The sequence below is a fragment of the Branchiostoma belcheri genome, unplaced genomic scaffold (assembly GCF_001625305.1).
Source record: "Branchiostoma belcheri isolate BF01 breed outbred unplaced genomic scaffold, Haploidv18h27 scaffold8, whole genome shotgun sequence".
Lineage (NCBI taxonomy): Eukaryota > Metazoa > Chordata > Leptocardii > Amphioxiformes > Branchiostomatidae > Branchiostoma > Branchiostoma belcheri.
In genome coordinates this window covers 2,670,103-2,688,144 of record NW_017804464.1, presented here as the reverse complement: position 1 = coordinate 2,688,144, position 18,042 = coordinate 2,670,103, and the positions used below count along the sequence as shown (strand labels likewise).

General features: G+C 43.9%; 1 protein-coding gene across 1 annotated transcript; it reads right to left on the bottom strand.

The window, feature by feature from the left end:
• Window positions 1-1,969: 1,969 nt before the first annotated feature.
• LOC109486043 (location of vulva defective 1-like) lies at window positions 1,970-4,206 on the bottom strand. Its single transcript, XM_019789736.1, has 3 exons — window positions 4,165-4,206; window positions 3,117-3,444; window positions 1,970-2,696 (listed from the first exon to the last, which is right to left on the bottom strand). The coding sequence occupies exons 1-3, from the start codon at window positions 4,193-4,195 to the stop codon at window positions 1,970-1,972; spliced, it is 1,086 nt and encodes a 361-aa protein (XP_019645295.1). The 5' UTR covers window positions 4,196-4,206.
• Between the last annotated feature and the right edge of the window lie 13,836 nt (window positions 4,207-18,042).

Sequence of the window (18,042 nt, the reverse complement as noted above, 5' to 3'; positions counted from 1 at the left end):
AACATGTACATACAATGTACTTTGATGGTATTTGTGTCACACATAAGTAATGTTATCTTGTTGGCATTTTGTTTCCTAATCTCTGTCACTGACTTTATACTCAACTGTAACATGTAGGGAGTTGGCATCAAGAGCAATACATAGCACAAAATGTCCCCTTCCTCATAACATGTAAAAAAACACATTTTTAAACAGAAAAAGTACAAAATGAAAAAAAATATATGTATGATCGATTCTTCTGGAGTATCATAAAGTGGCCAGACTGTTTCATGTTGCCTAATTAGGCAAAACGGATGAATTCGAAGGTAACAGGGTTATTTTCATGCATATGACAACATCAACAGGATATGTCAATTGCTTTGTTAGACAAGTGCCTTCATTTATTATTCTGAAAGGACCATGTATTTATTCAATCTAACCAAATAGGGAATTCCGGCAATCATGAATCTTAAGTTTGAATTATGAAATAATGAAAATAGAGGGAAAATTAAGAACCAAACCCATACAATTATTCTCCAGGTGATAGCCAAGAATTTCTACCTATGGATAATGGAAGTTAAGAAGCAAGATGATGATTTGATTGCAAGAAAGAATGAAATAGTTGTACAATGTATCCATGGTCCTGTACACTTGCTGAATTTTTGTGCCTTCTTTCAAAATACATGTAAATGTTTCATTGTATTTTATAAGCATTTTTTACCACTACCAAATAAAGTACTGTATAAGGGTATTAGTTTCACACAGTTATATATAAATTTGCATTTGTACATGTAATTTGAAAACCCCAGAACATCATAGAATATTATATCATAGACATAACTATGCCATAAGATGATGTTCACGATATTCATATGCCCATGCTGAACAATATCCACACACAAGTAAACACACCTGTCCTTGGTGCCGAGAAATATCCACACATAGGACCTGTGTCTGAACTATATCCACACACAAATAAACATACCTGTCCTTGGTGCTGAGCACCATCCACACACAAGTAAACATACCTGTCCTTGGTACTGAACACCATCCACACACAAAGATACCTGTCCTTAGTGCTGAACACCATCCACACACAAGTAAACATACCTGTCCTTGGTGCTGAACACCATCCACACACAAGTAAACATACCTGCCCTTGGTGCTGAACACCATCCACACACAAATAAACATACCTGTCCTTGGTGCTGAACACCATCCACACACAAGTAAACATACCTGTCCTTGGTGCTGAACACCATCCACACAAAAATAAACATACCTGTCCTTGGTGCTGAACACCATCCACACACAAGTAAACATACCTGCCCTTGGTGCTGAACACCATCCACACACAGGTAAACATGCCTGTCCTTGGTGCTGAACACCATCCACACACAGGTAAACATACCTGTCCTTGGTGCTGAACACCATCCACACAAAAATAAACATACCTGTCCTTGGTGCTGAACACCATCTACACAAAAATAAACATACCTGCCCTTGGTGCTGAACACCATCCACATACAAGTAAACATAACTGTCCTTGGTGCTGAACACCATCCACACACAAGTAAACATACCTGTCCTTGGTGCTGAACACCATCCACACACAGGCAAACATGCCTGTCCTTGGTGTTGAACACCATCCACACACGACTAAACATACCTGTATACATAGACAAAGCGTGCATGCCGCGCAGTTCGTACAGAATAAAAGCTATAACCCTTCGTGCTTAGCCCCATCCGGAATCTATTGTGCCTCATACAAGAACAACAAAACAAAACAAGACAAATTGGATTCTGCTTATCTGTAATGAGCCTCTATTGTCATGTACGTTTGTACAAAACTGGTGACTGTAGCTTTAGGAGTCATTCCGTTCTTGGGGTGTAGGCTCCACGGCAACTTTCCTCTTCTTTCTATACAACAGGAACCCGCCTATGGCTATTCCTGCTCCCACAAGAACCATCGCTCCGGTCACGCCGCCTGCTACTGCCCCTCCCGGTGCCCCGCCCTTGTTAGCGGCGGCGGATCCTCCTCCCCCAGCCGGCTGGGAGTTAGCGACGCGGTCGGGGGAGGACTGGTGGGATCCTCCGGCTGTGTCATCGTAGTGGTCACGATGCTTGCGTCATTTGATGAACTAAAGGTTGTGGTAACAGGTGTGGTGGTTGTAACAGTAGGCGTGGTGGTTGTAACAGTAGACGTGGTGGTTGTAACAGTAGGCGCGGTGGCTGTAACAGTAGATGTTGTGGTTGTAATAGCAGGCGTGATGGTTGTAACAGCAGGCGTGGTGGCTGTAACAGCGGGCGTGGTGGTTGTTCCAGCAGGCGTGGTGGTTGTAATGGCAGGCGTGGTGATTGTAACAGCAGGCGTGGTGGTTGTAACAGCAGGCGTGGTGGTTGCACTCGACGCACACCTGTCCCGCGCTGACACAATCTGTTCTTGCGTCATGGCGAAGTCGTACAGCTGGATACAGGCTATCCGGCCCGCGAAGTACCGTCTGTCTCCGTCTTTCACCGCCACACGGACCGCGTACTGGCTCGCGACGGACGGGACCCCGATCTGCAACTGCGCGACCAGTTCACCGTCGTTCCAGACGGCTTCCACCCCCGTGGAACTGTCGTAGGTTCCGCCCACGTAGTTCCAAGCGTTCTGTTGCAGCACATTCGCGGAGACGGGGGGTATGGAATCCCATCTGGTATGTCGCCCTATCGTCCTGCAATAGACAATTGTTTTTATTACAATCTTCCAGGTGTCAACCGAAGAAAATTAAACATATCCATTCTTGCCTCTTGTTGGTGTGATATCTGTATCTTTGATGCTATATTTTCATACAATGCCGATGTCATCCCTTGAACTAGCAACAGGCGCTGAGATGCACTGTTGCACTACTAGAAATAAAGACTATTATCAAAGTGGGCTGGGTGTTTGTATGACAGATAATAATATATAACTTAATTCCGTACAGTAATTTTGGACGATTCCTATGTTAAGAGTATATTAAGGTTATGTCTCAATTTGAAGGGTTTTTGTTCAGTCTGTGTCTTGTAAGCAGCTACTCTGATCGCTACTGTGACGAATAAACAGATGAAAAAACTGGAGCTAAAATAGATTAAATACAAAGCCTTAAACGTACCGCAGGAATAGGGCCTGGTGGGAGGTCTGCCAGAAATGTATCGCCCACAGATGATCATTGTTGTTCCCTACGTAGTTGAAGATTGGTCCATCATAACCTGTAGGATATATGTTGGCCAGTATGGTGTAGGACAACCTCACATCCAGCCGTCCGTTGTTGGGGATGTCGATGTAGGAACTCACAGTCCCGGAAAACAGGAAAGCGCCGTCAGGGTCTCCGTTTGGACCTGGTGCCAACTGGGTTCCCGTTGCTACCCCGTCATTTCCGTTTCCTGATGCGTCTGATGCTCCGTACTGCGAGTTTAATGGCCACAAACCGACTGCGTCAGCTGCAGAGAACACATGTGTATGGAGTTCAAATTAGTATAGCTTTAATTAGGTATCAATGTGTACGTAATTACATACTAGTATGCATAGTGCCTTTCTAATTGACTATAAACGAACAAATAGACCTGTCTCAAGTGCTGAAATATATTCACACAAACAAACAATCAATCAATCAAAGAAAAACATCTGTCTTTGGTGCTGAAAACCATCCAGTCAAAAACAAACAACAAACACGCACTCGCAGGTGCGCGCTTCGTATAGGAAACAAAACCTGTCCTTGGTGCTGAACGCCATCCACACACCGTTGTGCCCGACATAAATTCGTTGTTCGGTAATCTGCACCTATCCGTGGAAGCTTTTGGTAGATTCTAACGATACAAATTGGACTTAACTGAACTTTCCCCCTAGTCATTTAGGTTTGTAAAACACTGGTGACTGTCAGGAGGAACATTGTTAGGGGGTAAGCTCCACGACAACGTTTTTTCCTCTGTTGTACTGTGCACAAGAATAGTTCAACGACCTTGCAACTCCCCTGAAACACTCGGAGCCTTGTCTCTTTGTACCGAAAACATGGGCCTGTGTGTGTGAGTGTGAGTGTGTGTGTGTATGTGTGTGGTATAGAGTGAAGCGCACAGGGCATATAGCAGGCTTTCCTAAGACTGTTGAGTGTTTTAAATTAAGAGTTCTACAGGAGCAACAATATAACTTTGGTATTGTCCTACCTTCTCCACACCGGAGCACCCCCACCCGCATGCTGAGCCACCCAGACCAGCTCCATGGGTGGAACCGAACAAACCTTGCCGTGAACGGCGGAACAATGAGGTGTTCAACTTCGGTGTTCATGTCAGTATTGCCTGTAAACACCTATTAAAGAAATAATTAACAGCTCATATGTAGATAAACATTTACAGCATAAATCAGTCTACTACCTGATGTAGAAATGTAGGTGTTTTATCATTGTAAGAATGTACTGATTTTTTTCATCAAAATGTCGCCAATAACTTGTCTTCATTGATACAGAAAAAAAAAAGACTTAGATAAACCAACACACGTAACATATTAGTATCTTCACCCTTTGCAGTAACATATAGACTTGAAAAGTACAATGTAATGCTATAGGATAACATCGGACTATAACCTTTTCTTGTCCTTCTTCGGAGTATGTGTCCCACACGACGCCATCTGTGCTGAAGGTTAGTTTATAGCTGGTCACCCACTGGTTGTAGTCCCCCCTTCCTTGAGTGATCACTCCCGATACGTTGGCCAGTGAAGTCAGATCAACCTATTCGGAAATAACTTATTAACGAAATATTATGTAGATTTTCTTACAAATGATTGTGTGGCGTCGGGGCGCAACGGTCAGAGAGTTAGACTCGGAACCAATACGTTCCGGGTTCGATACTCAACTTGGCCCGACGCTGTGCCGTTGAGAAAGGCACTTTACACGACTTTGGCTATCTGTCTAACTGTGTGGCAAAAACACACTACGGACTTGGTTCGCCAATGAGCCAACATCTGCACATTTGCCACCGAGAGCCGTTAATTTGTTTTTTAAAATGATTAAAAAAATACAGTGAATGCCATACTGATAGAAACAAACTAACCCAAAATAGTCAATGAGTCCCTGTCATTGATATGAATCAATAGAAGACGAATGCCACTTTTTGATTGTTTGTCCCAAATATTCTGATATACGTAATTCATTATATGCAACTATATCAACTTCTATACCAGAATTTCTCGCCATGGATTCATCTAGCAAATTCAGATACTTGTTGACTTTTGACAATCCATACATTGTGAATATAGGACAGTATTTTAAAGAATGTCTAAACGTAAGAAACTCTTTTAATGATTGTATAAGCGCCTTTTCATCCCATATCACCTAGTATTGTACTACGTAGACTGATTTGTTAGATTTGTTCTCTCATTTCTGCCATACTTTGTACCTTGTACATTGTTGCGTAATAAAGTCACTCTATGACTATGTGAAACGACGCTGTGGGGCATAGTTAGGTTTGAAAGACTGTACCTGAAGCCACTGTCCAGACGTTTGCCCACCATCGGAGCACCATGCTGCCGCAAATCGACTGGCCGTGTCCAATCCTTGGGAGTTTAAGAACGCGTTCTCCGTGGAGCAGTGCAAATGGACGGAAGATGCGGTCATCGTGGCGGCAGCATTTTCCATGCCCGACGGCTTCACGATACATGCCTCTGCAAGAAGTAGCCACGCGTGTGTATAGTATTACGTAGAAAGCGTTCGCATTCATCAAGAAAAGAAAATGTTGTGGCACGAAAGAATACAAGCACCTAGACACGCGCGCACACACACAGTTTTTTTTAGTGGTTACTACAACCGCGGGCTATAGTTAGGAAAGGATCTTTAAAAACTAAAACTGCTCTAGCGGCATGAGTGTTTTGCTAGAAAGACAAAACTGCAAATAGTCTCCAAAGAGCGAAACGGACTGCCTTACCGGCGGTCGTTAGCACGACTAGAAGACCAACCAGACAGCGCATGGTGACGGAGACCTTGTCAGACATGTTGTGACTTTTCTCTCCCTCTAGCTACTTATGTCAAGTCTCTGAAAGGTAGCTCCCTGGTAACACGAAGTTGTTTGCGCTATTTGATTCAATTACTGTCTTGAAGGACGAATCAAAACGTCATTAGTGACCTTGGTTTCCTCTGGAGGTCATTTCTCTTGACGCACTTACTTTAGTACATTTTAACTTTAAACTAAACAACGAAGAAGACTTGATACTCGTTTATTTTTCTGATCAAAATATCCATATCATGACCTCATGGTATCTTAAGAGATGTGATCAGGGTTGACGAAGATTACTTTGATTAGAATGTTAGAAATCTTAACGGTGATTTAAGTTGTGAAGCCAGATCTCGTCCTGGTGTACCAAATAATTTACGTTCTAAAATTACGTTTTCTACAAGAAATAAAAATGTTTTGAAGCATTGATGAAAGACATTCTGGGCACGACAGCCTCTATTAAGTTATCCGTTGTTCCACGTCTCAAAGAATTTAGACCAGCTATATTGAATGAGCTGAAGTCCTTTGTTAGCATTTAATCAGCATGGGAAGACTACCAGTTGGTTCTACTTGTTATAATAGACTTGAGTCCTGCCATGAAAGAATCTAGAGATAACTTTATTACCAAAGGTTAGCAAAGGAGGCTGCTGGTTTTTATGTGGAAGAAAACAAACCCAAGGTTGAATGAGGACACGACATATCGACAAAAGTATTTTGTTGACAATTAATTAATGTATTGAGAATCAAAATACCGCCACCAGATTCATGGCCCGAGGGCTGAAATGATGTATCTGTGTATATATACCGTCCCTCGGCGTAACACACCAGCTGATGCTAGGTGTTAGTGACACTAACATCTATACAACACTATACATACATTGAGTTTGGAGCTTCACTTATGACTGAACAGAAATCAGTCGGGCAAGTACGCAGACGAACTCAACAAACACTCTGTATCTGGTACTGAAAATATCAACACACAAAGAAACACACCTGTCCCTGGTTAAAATATCCACCACCCCAGACTCAAACATAGATAAACACACAAAGACATACGCCCGCGTGCCTCATACAGGAATAACAAAACCTGTCCTTGGTGCTAAACATCATTCACACACCCAGAAACTGTCCGGTGTACCCTGCACCTATACGTGTAACGTTAAACCTTTAGTAGATACGAATGAGACGATCATTTGTACTGTGTCTGTACTGTCATTTAAGTTTCTAGAAAACTGGTAGTTTGTGCATGGAATACTGGTGCATGGTGACTGTACATTCAAGAGCTCTCCGTTCATTCTGAGGGTGTAGGCTCCACGGCAACTTTCTTCTTCTTGTACAAAAGGAACCCGCCTATGGCTATTCCAGCTCCCACAAGAACCATCGCTCCGGTCACGCCGCCTGCTACTGCTCCTCCCGGTGCCCCGCCCTTGTTAGCGGCGGCGGATCCTCCCTCCCCCAGCCGGCTGGTAGTTAGCGACGCGGTCGGGGGAGGACTGGTGGGATCCTCCGGCTGTGACATCGTAGTGGTCATGATATTTGCGTCATTTGATGGCCTAGTTGTAACAACGGTTGTGATCGCAGGCGTAGTGGTTGAACCAGCAGGCGTAGTTGTAACAGCAGGCGTAGTTGTAACAACAGGCGTAGTTGTTGTAACAGCAGGAGTGGTGGTTGTAACAGCAGGCGTGGTGGTTGTAACAGCAGGCGTGGTGGTTTTACCAGTAGACATGGTAGTTGTTACAGCTGGCGTGGTGGTTGTAACAGCCAGTGTTGTAGTAGTGGTGGCCTCAGTTGTAGTCGTTGCTGAAGTGAGAGAACCATCTTTTGTAATAATGGACTTGGTCCATGATATGGAAAATAACTCTATTACCAAAGGTACGCTAACGGGAGTAAATAGGAGGCTGATGGTGAATCAAATTTTTATGTGGAAGTGGATGTAGGAATGTCACAAGAGGCAATACGCCTACATAATGGTCTATAGAGCAGAGAGAACTGACTATGGCACTATTTTAGTGTCAAATACCAACACAAATATGTATCCTTTTTGCATAAGTTACGTCAATTGTGATACAAAATAGTTGACGTTAGAACAACGTTTCGCACGACATGTGACTATGTTCAGTGTAATGTCCTTGCATCGTCGATATTTGTGTAAAAAATACAAAAAAGAATTATATTTTTTCTTACCTTGTGATATTCCGTAGAAGTTCAGTTCTAGGAGCCATGGCTGCCAGCCCGAGTGGGTCTGAGGGACCGCGAACTTCCAGATCTGTGCTGTTCCCTGGAAATTGCCGAACTCCTGACGCTGGCTCGTCCCTCCCTGCACGTTACCGACATACACGACGTCCTCCCAAGTTCCAAAGTGAGACTTTTGCAAAGCAAAGGCAGCAATATCATGGGTGATGTCTCCGAAGTTGTTGATTGCGATTTGGGTTAGAGTGTGTGGCACTGCGAGGTCCAGTACGATGTACCAGTTGTTATAGTACCGTTCGTCATTACCAAATGGGTTCCAGTAGGTCCCGTGGTCCCCATCCAAGGCTTTGGCGGCATCGTATGTCACTCCGTCCTCGTCAACCCACGGTGCGCCTGCGGAGTCTTCGACCCATGACGAATCCCGTTCCAGCCATTCACCTGAAAGAGAGGAGACAGAATCACGAAAATCAGCTCTGTCGAAACAGGGAAGTCACGTACTCAGAGATTTCGAGGTTTTTAACTTAAGATACTGTAAGTTATGGTTATCATGTCGAGCAATATGTATCTCTAGAAAAAAAAGAAATTGCAAAAAGTCTCCAAAGAGCGAAAATGACCGGCCTTACCGGCGGTCGTTAGCACGACTAGAAGGCCAACCAGAAAACGCATGGTGTCGGAGACGTTGTCGGACATGTTGTGACATTACTCTCCCTCATGTCTAGTCTCTGAAAGGTAGCTCCCTGGTAACACGGAGTTGATGTCGTTTGTTCTATTTGATTCAATTACTGTCTTGAAGAAAGAATCTAAACGCCATTAGTGAACTTGGACTGTAATGTTTCCTCTGGATGTCAAAGTTTCTCTCCTGACGCACTTCCGTTATTGCATTTTAGCTTTAAAATACACAACGAAGAAGACTTAATACTACTGTAACATTATTATTCGGATCAAAATATCCTTATATCATGACCTCATAGTGAGATGTGATCACGGTTGACGAAGATTACCCTGATTAGAATGTTAGAAATCTTAACGGTGATTTAAGTTGTGAAGCCAGATCTCGTCCTGGTTTACCAAGTAAATTGCGTTCTAGAATTATGTTCTCTACAAGAAATCAAACTGTTTTGAAACATTGATGACAGACATTCTGGGCACGACAGCCTCTATTAAGTTAACCGTTGTTCCACGTCTCAAAGAATTTAGACCAGCTATATTGAATGAGCTGAAGACCTTTGTTAGCATTTAATCAGCATGGGAAGATTACCAGTTGGTTCTACTTGTTATAATAGACTTGAGTCCTGCCATGAAAGAATCTAGAGATAACTTTATTACCAAAGGTTAGCAAAGGAGGCTGCTGGCTTTTATGTGAAAAAAAAAACAGACCCAAGGTTGAATGAGGACAAGACATATCGACAAAAGTATTTTGTTGACAATTAATGTATTGAGAATCAAAATACCGCCACCAGATTCATGGCCCGAGGGCTGAAATGATGTATCTGTGTATATATACCGTCCCTCGGCGTAACACACCAGCTGATGCTAGGTGTTAGTGACACTAACATCTATACAACACTATACATACATTGAGTTTGGAGCTTCACTTATGACTGAACAGAAATCAGTCGGGCAAGTACGCAGACGAACTCAACAAACACTCTGTATCTGGTACTGAAAATATCAACACACAAAGAAACACACCAGTCCCTGGTTAAAATATCCACCACCCCAGACCCAAACATAGATAAACACACAAAGACATACGCTCGCGTGCCTCATACAGGAATAACAAAACCTGTCCTTGGTGCTAAACATCATTCACACACCCAGAAACTGTCCGGTGTACCCTGCACCTGTACGTGTAACGTTAAACCTTTAGTAGATACGAATGAGACGATCATTTGTACTGTGTCTGTACTGTCATTTAAGTTTCTAGAAAACTGGTAGTTTGTGCATGGAATACTTGTGACTGTACATTCAAGAGCTCTCCGTTCATTCTGAGGGTGTAGGCTCCACGGCAACTTTCTTCTTCTTGTACAAAAGGAACCCGCCTATGGCTATTCCAGCTCCCACAAGAACCATCGCTCCGGTCACGCCGCCTGCTACTGCTCCTCCCGGTGCTCCGCCCTTGTTAGCGGCGGCGGATCCTCCCTCCCCCAGCCGGCTGGTAGTTAGCGACGCGGTCGGGGGAGGACTGGTGGGATCCTCCGGCTGTGACATCGTAGTAGTCATGATATTTGCGTCATTTGATGACCTAGTCGTAACAACGGTTGTGATCGCAGGCGTAGTGGTTGAACCAGCAGGCGTAGTTGTTGTAACAGCAGGCGTAGTTGTTGTAACAACAGGCGTAGTTGTTGTAACAGCAGGAGTGGTGGTTGTAACAGCAGGCGTGGTGGTTGTAACAGCAGGCGTGGTGGTTTTACCAGTAGACGTGGTAGTTGTTACAGCTGGCGTGGTGGTTGTAACAGCCAGTGTTGTAGTAGTGGCGGCCTCAGTTGTAGTCGTTGCTGAAGTGATAGAACCATCTTTTGTAATAATTGACTTGGTCCATGATATGGAAAATAACTCTATTACCAAAGGTACGCTAACGGGAGTAAATAGGAGGCTGATGGTGAATCAAATTTTTATGTGGAAGTGGATGTAGGAATGTCACAAGAGGCAATACGCCTAAATAATGGTCTGTAGAGCAGAGGGGACTGACTATGGCACTATTTCAGTGTCAAATATACGAACACAAATGTGTATCCTTTTTGCATAAGTTACCGTCAATCGTGATACAAAATACTTAACATTCGATTAACGCTTTCCATTTCACTGCATCACATGTGACTATTTTCATTGTGACGTCCTTGCATCGATATTTGTGTAAAAAAAAAATACAAAAAAAAAACGAAGTACATTTTGTATTACCTTGTGATATTCCGTAGAAGTTCAGTTCTAGGAGCCATGGCTGCCAGCGCGAGTGGGTCCGGGGAACCACGAACTTCCAGATCTGCGCTGTTCCCTGGAAATTGCCGAACTCCTGGCGCTGGCTCGTCCCTCCCTGCACGTTACCGACATACACGACGTCCTCCCAAGTTCCAAAGTGAGACTTTTGCAAAGCAAAGGCAGCAATATCATGGGTGATGTCTCCGTAGTTGTTGATTGCGATTTGGGTTAGGTGTGTGGCACTGCGAGGTCGAGTACGATGTACCAGTTGTTATAGTACCGTTCGTCATTACCGAATGGGTTCCAGTAGGTCCCGTGGTCCCCATCCAAGGCTTTGGCGGCATCGTATGTCACTCCGTCCTCGTCAACCCACGGTGCGCCTGCGGAGTCTTCGACCCATGACGAATCCCGTTCCAGCCATTCACCTGGAAGAGAGGAGACAGAATCACGAAAATCAGCTCTGTCGAAACAGGGAAGTCACGTACTCAGAGATTTCGAGGTTTTAAACTTAAGATACTGTAAGTTATGGTTATCATGTCGAGCAATATGTATCTCTAGAAATAAAAAAAATTGCAAAAAGTCTCCAAAGAGCAAAATGTCCGGCCTTACCGACGGTCGTTAGCACGACTAGAAGGCCAACCAGAAAACGCAAGGTGACGGCGACGTTGTCGGACATGTTGTGACATAAGTCTCCCTCATGTCTAGTCTCTGAAAGGTAGCTCCCTGGTAACACGGAGTTGAGGTTGTTTGTTCTATTTGATTCAATTACTGTCTTGAAGAAAGAATCTAAACGTCATTAGTGAACTTGGACTGTAATGTTTCCTCTGGATGTCAAAGTTTCTATCTTGACGCACTTCCGTTATTGCATTTTAGCTTTAAAATACACAACGAAGAAGACTTAATACTATTGTAACATTATTATTCAGATCAAAATATCCTTATATCATATATAGCATGACCTCATAGTGAGATGTGATCAGGGTTGACGAAGATTACCTTGATTAGAATGTTAGAAATCTTAACGGTGATTTAAGTTGTGAAGCCAGATCTCGTCCTGGTTTACCAAATAAATTGCGTTCTACAATTACGTTCTCTACAGGAAATCAAAATGTTTTGAAACATTGAGACATTCTGGGCACGACAGCCTCTATTAAGTTACCTGTTGTTCCACGTCTGAAAGAATTTAGACCAGCTATATTGAATGAGCTGAAGTCCTTTGTTAGCATTTAATCAGCATGGGAAGACTACCAGTTGGTTCTACTTGTTATAACAGACTTGAGTCCTGCCATGAAAGAATCTAGAGATAACTTTATTACCAAAGGTTAGCAAAGGAGGCTGCTGGCTTTTATGTGAAAAAAACAGACCCAAGGTTGAATGAGGACACGACATATCGACAAAAGTATTTTGTTGACAATTAATTAATGTATTGAGAATCAAAATACCGCCACCACACCCATAGCCCGAGGGCTGAAATGATGTATCTGTGTATATGTACCGTCCCCCGGCGTAACATACCAGCTGATGTTAGATGATAGTGCGTGACACTAACATTTATACAACACTATACATTGAGTTTGGAGCTTCATTTATGACTGAACAGCAATCAGTCAAAACATACGGGCAAGTACGCAGACGAACTTAACAAACAATCCTGTATTTGGTATTGAAAATTTCAACACACAAAGAAACTGTCTCTGGTATATGCTTAACACCCCAGACCCAAACATAGATAAACACACACACAAACACATATACGCGCGCGCGCCTCATACAAAACCTGCCCTGGGTGCTGAAAAACAATCCACACACTATTGTGACCAACAAAATGTGTCCGGTATAGTCTGCACATATTCGTGGAAATCGTCAGTAGATACGAACAAGACAAATTGAACTCATTTATACTATGCCTCTACTGTCATTTAAGTTTCTAGAAATCGTTGTGAGTGGAACACTTGTGGCTGTACATTCAAAAGCTCTCCGCTCGTTCTGAGGGTGTAGGCTCCACGGCAACTTTCTTCTTCTTTCTATACAACAGGAACCCGCCTATGGCTATTCCTGCTCCCACAAGAACCATCGCTCCGGTCACGCCGCCCGCTACTGCCCCTCCCGGTGCCCCGCCCTTCGTTAGCGGCGGCGGATCCCTCCCTCCCCCCACGCCCGGCTCGGTAGTTAGCGACGCGGTCGGGGGAGGACGTGGTGGGATCCTCCGGCTGTGACATCGTAGTTGTCATGATGCTTTCGTCATTTGATGACCTTGTTGTAATAACGGTTGTGATCGAAGGCGTATTGGTTGTACCAGCAGGCGTATTGGTTGTACCAGCAGGCGTATTGGTTGTACCAGCAGGCGTAGTGGTTGTACTAGCAGGCGTAGTGGTTGTACTAGCAGGCGTAGTGGTTGTACCAGCAGGCGTAGTAGGTTGTACTAGCAGGCGTAGTGGTTGTGCCTGCAGGCGTGGTGGTTGTAACAGCCGGTGTTGTAGTAGTGGCTGTTGTGGTTGTTGCTGCAGTGGAATAATTTCTATTTGTAATACTGTACTGATATGGCATCGTTTCTGTGTCGACGTCAATACGGACGCTTTTGTATACGTAAACATCATCACGGTAGCATTTATGAAGTATAACAAAGACATGCCTGAATCTGAAGTGGAAGATTTTAAAAAAGCGTTTAGGTGATCCTGGAATTAGTAAGATTATGACGTAAAACAATTCCCAAATTCAACGGTTGTGGCGTGTATAGAAATAGCACTTGCGGTATTTTTTTCGTACTTCGTTTAAGCCCCATAAGATTAACGTTATTCACACATCTTCAAACCGTTTAGTTCTAATAAGAGTTAACTTGGTTCTAGTACTTATACCATTACAAGTAGAGGGCGCATACCTTCATTCAGCTGGCAGATACACCCCCTGAGATAGCTGCAGGCCTTTTCATCCCAGAAGGATCCAGCCTCCCAAAATCCCACACAGCCACCGTGACCGTAATCTGGTTGTGGCTCACCGGGGAGCCAGCTGGAATAACCGGACGATGTCAGTGTCTGGCCGTCCTCAAACACCCACTCGCCGTTACTGTTAACGCGGGTTATCCCAATCCAGCGACCCCATACTACGTCTGCTAGACTAGCGAGAAAAGTATTGGTGGCCTCGTCCTTCGGCATGGCTAAAAGCCCCCCGTCTGCCGCACAAGTTTGCCTGGCCGCATCGTGCGTCTGTGGCTCCGTAAAGCTCTTGTAGCAAACCCCATTATAACGAACGTAGTCTGCTATTCGACAACCTGTTGAAAAACAACAACGAGAGCTTCGTGAATCTGTATCCATACATGATTCACGGTGTGTTTCTTCCAAAACACGCAATTGGAGACCGTAACGGGGCATATATTCATATATATATATACTATAACAACGGTGCATGGAACAGAAAGGACAGACAGTATACGTCTAATCGAATAAAAATGATTACTACGAGTGACTAAAGGATCATTAAGAAATAAATCACTCCAGGAGCACACGTGTTTCCCTGCAAAGACAAAGCTGCAAATAGTCTCCAAGTAGCGAAAATGTCACACTTACCAGCGGTCGTTAGCACGACTAGAAGGCCAACCAGAAAACGCAAGGTGTAGGCGACGTTGTCAGGCATGTTGTGACTTTTCTCTCCCTCATGTCTAGTCTCTGAAAGGTAACTCCCTGGTAACATGGAGTTGAGGTTGTTTGTGCTATTTGATTCAATCACTGTCTTGAAGAAAGAATCTTAACGCCATTAGTGAACTTGGACTGTAATGTTTCCTCTGGATGTGAAAGGTTGTTTCTCTCTTGACGCACTTGCGTTATTGCATTTTAGCTTTAAAATAAACAACGAAGAAGACTTAACACTAGTGTAACATTATTATTCAGATCAAAACATCTTAAGAGATGTGATCAAGGTTGACGAAAATTACCTTGATTAATATGTTAGAAACCTTATCGGTGATATACATGTAAGTTGTGAAGCCAGATCTCGTCCGGGTTTACCAAATAAAACGTCATGATGTACAGCATGTAAGGTTCTTTTAAAATTACGTTCTCAACAAGAAATGATGTTTTGAAACATTGATGAAAGACATTCTGGGGACGAAAGCCGTTAAGAGCTGTTCCTTCTGAAGGAATTTAGACCAGACAATTGAATAAGCTTTAAGCTTAAGTCCTTTGTCACCATTCAACCAGTATGGGAAGGTTACCAGTTGGTTCGACTTGTAATGATTGATTTGAGTCCTGCTTTGAAAGAATCTAGAGATAACATTACTACCGAAGTTAAGGAAAAATGGCAGTAAGTACTAGGATGCTGGTAAATGAAGTTTTTGTGTGAAAGAAAACATCTTAAGTTGAACGAAGACACGATATGCCGGCAAAGGTATTTTCTTGACAAGGTATTGAGATGCAAAAATACTCCACCACATTCGTAGCCCGAGGGCTGAAATGATGCATTTGTATAATTATACACATGCATGTATCTGTATAGCCGGTATAACCGCCCCTTGGCGTAACACACCAGCTAATGCTAGATGTCAGTGCGTACGCGTGACAGTAACATTTGTACAACACTATACAATACATAGACTGTTAACTCATCTTGTTATTGTAGATCTGCCCAATGAGTTTGGAGCTTTATTTATGACTGAACAGAAATCAGTCAAAACATACGGACAGGTACGCAGATGAACTTAACAAACAATCCTATATCTGGTACTGAAAAATATCAACACACAAAGAAACACATCTGTCTCTGGTATATGCTTAAAAATATCCACCACCCCAGACCCAAACATAGATAAAGACACAGACATACGCGCGCGCGCCTCATACAGGAATAACAAAACCTGTCCTTGGTGCTAAACATCATTCACGCACCCAGAAACTGTCTGGTATGCTCTGCACCTATACGTGTAAACCTTTAGTAGATACGAATGAGACAAATTAGACTCATTTGTACTGTGCCAGTACTGTCATAGAAATGTAGAAATCTGGTAGTTTGTGCATGGAGCATGGACTGTACATTCAATAGCTTTCCACTCGTTCTGAGGGTGTAGGCTCCACGGCAACTTTCTTCTTCTTTCTATACAGCAGGAACCCGCCTATGGCTATTCCTGCTCCCACAAGAACCATCGCTCCGGTCACGCCGCCTGCTACTGCCCCTCCCGGTGCCCCGCCCTTGTTAGCGGCGGCGGATCCCCCCTCCCCCAGCCGGCTGGTAGTTAGCGACGCGGTCGGGGGAGGACTGGTGGGATCCTCCGGCTGTGACATCGTAGTGGTCACGATGCTTGCGTCATTTGATGACCTAACGGTTGTGGTAATAGGCGTACTGGTTGTACCAGCAGGCGTGGTGGTTGTACCAGCAGGCGTGGTGGTTGTAACAGCAGGCGTACTGGTTGTAACAGGAGTGGTTGTTGTAACAGCAGGAGTAGGTGTTGTAACAGCAGGCGTGGTGGTTGTAACAGCAGGCGTAGTGGTTGTAACAGCAGGCGTATTGGTTGTAACAGCAGGCGTGGTGGTTGTAACCGCAGGCGTGGTGGTTGTAACAGCAGGCGTAGTGGTTGTAACAGCAGGCGTGGTGGTTGTAACAGCTGGAGTGGTAGCAGCGGCCTCAGTTGTCAGTAATGCTAAATCAGAAGAACCATGTACGAAAACAAAAAAAGTAGAATACGTGTAAGAAAAACTAGACGCATTGATCTTTCAATGCCCAAGAAAATTCCAAATAAGAATCATTACAGTTGTATGTAAAAAAAAAAACACATACCTAAATTTACATAGACTTGGACCTCGCACAGGGTTAGGATTCGGTTGTATCCGGGAAGAAGAATGCCGACGTACCGTCCCCGCATGTTATAGCACGGGAGAGAAACGTACGTCTGACCGGCCACCAGTCGATAGTCCCCCACACACCTGGGGTTCGTGCTGACCTGGTCGGAGTCCCCGACGTGGATGTTGAAGGGGTTGATTCGTTCCCAACAACAGTCCTGGCGGTTGAAGACGGCCACTCTATTATGTAGACGACGTTAAGACATAAGAGCAGTTACATTAGAGTTTGTACACATCAACTGGTATAACGCTGCACACTTTAACAGTGGTTCATTGTATCTCCAGCTCAACTTTCAGTGGTGTTATCAAGCTTGGGAAAGAAACGATTGCAGTGGTAGAAATACTTTTTTCAGTGTTCTGCCATATTGCAGAATGTCAAAGTTTTGTTCTGCAATTCAGAAGTACTTTCTGGAAATATGCACTAAATCCTGACCAAAAAATGGTATGTTGGCAAACATTTTGCATGCAATTTGAAAAAAAAACACACGTATAAAGTCAGTAGCAGTAAAACACACAACTCTTGAACAATATCATACCAACATAATTGAACCCCTAGCCTGATTTATTTAGTCTGCAAAATTGCAGGCTATTTAGTTTTTCTTCTGCAATATTTAATTTGTTCTGCACATGCAATGCAGCCGGATATTTCTAACACTGGCTTGTGCTCCCTTTTCGACAACACGTACCTGTTAATTGGAAACGAATTTCCGAGATCCACCCACCACGCGGGGTTGTGTTCAGACAGCTGTGTGTGTGTGCAGGAGAGACCACGGTAGTTAGAATTGAGGTTCCCGTCCACGGCACGGCTGGGAACCCCATCGGTACTATAGTGAACGGATGTCGATGTTTGGAACGCCGGCTTCCCTACAGCGATGTTGGTATCAGCTCCAGACAAGACGACTGCAGAAAAGAACACTAGTATTAGTACTCAACTTATATCAACTTATTTTACGCCGTCACCAACGGAGGACAAATACAGGAGAAGAAATTCACTCGAGGAAACTCGTGAGGAAACTCGTGTAAAGTGCCTTTCCCAAGGGCACAAGATCTGTGGAATGTATATGTCAGGACTCGAACCCGGGACCTCTTGGTTCCGAGTCGAGCACTCTGCCGTTACGCCACACGA

Excerpts from the sequence above, each read along its gene's own strand:
- LOC109486043 (XM_019789736.1), bottom strand. The coding sequence starts at position 4,195 with ATGCGGGTGGGGGTGCTCCGGTGTGGAGAAG. Across the intron at positions 3,445-4,164 it reads GGTGCTCCGGTGTGGAGAAG|CTGACGCAGTCGGTTTGTGG; the intron begins GTAGGACAATAC and ends TGTTCTCTGCAG. Across the intron at positions 2,697-3,116 it reads CACCAGGCCCTATTCCTGCG|GACGATAGGGCGACATACCA; the intron begins GTACGTTTAAGG and ends TGTCTATTGCAG.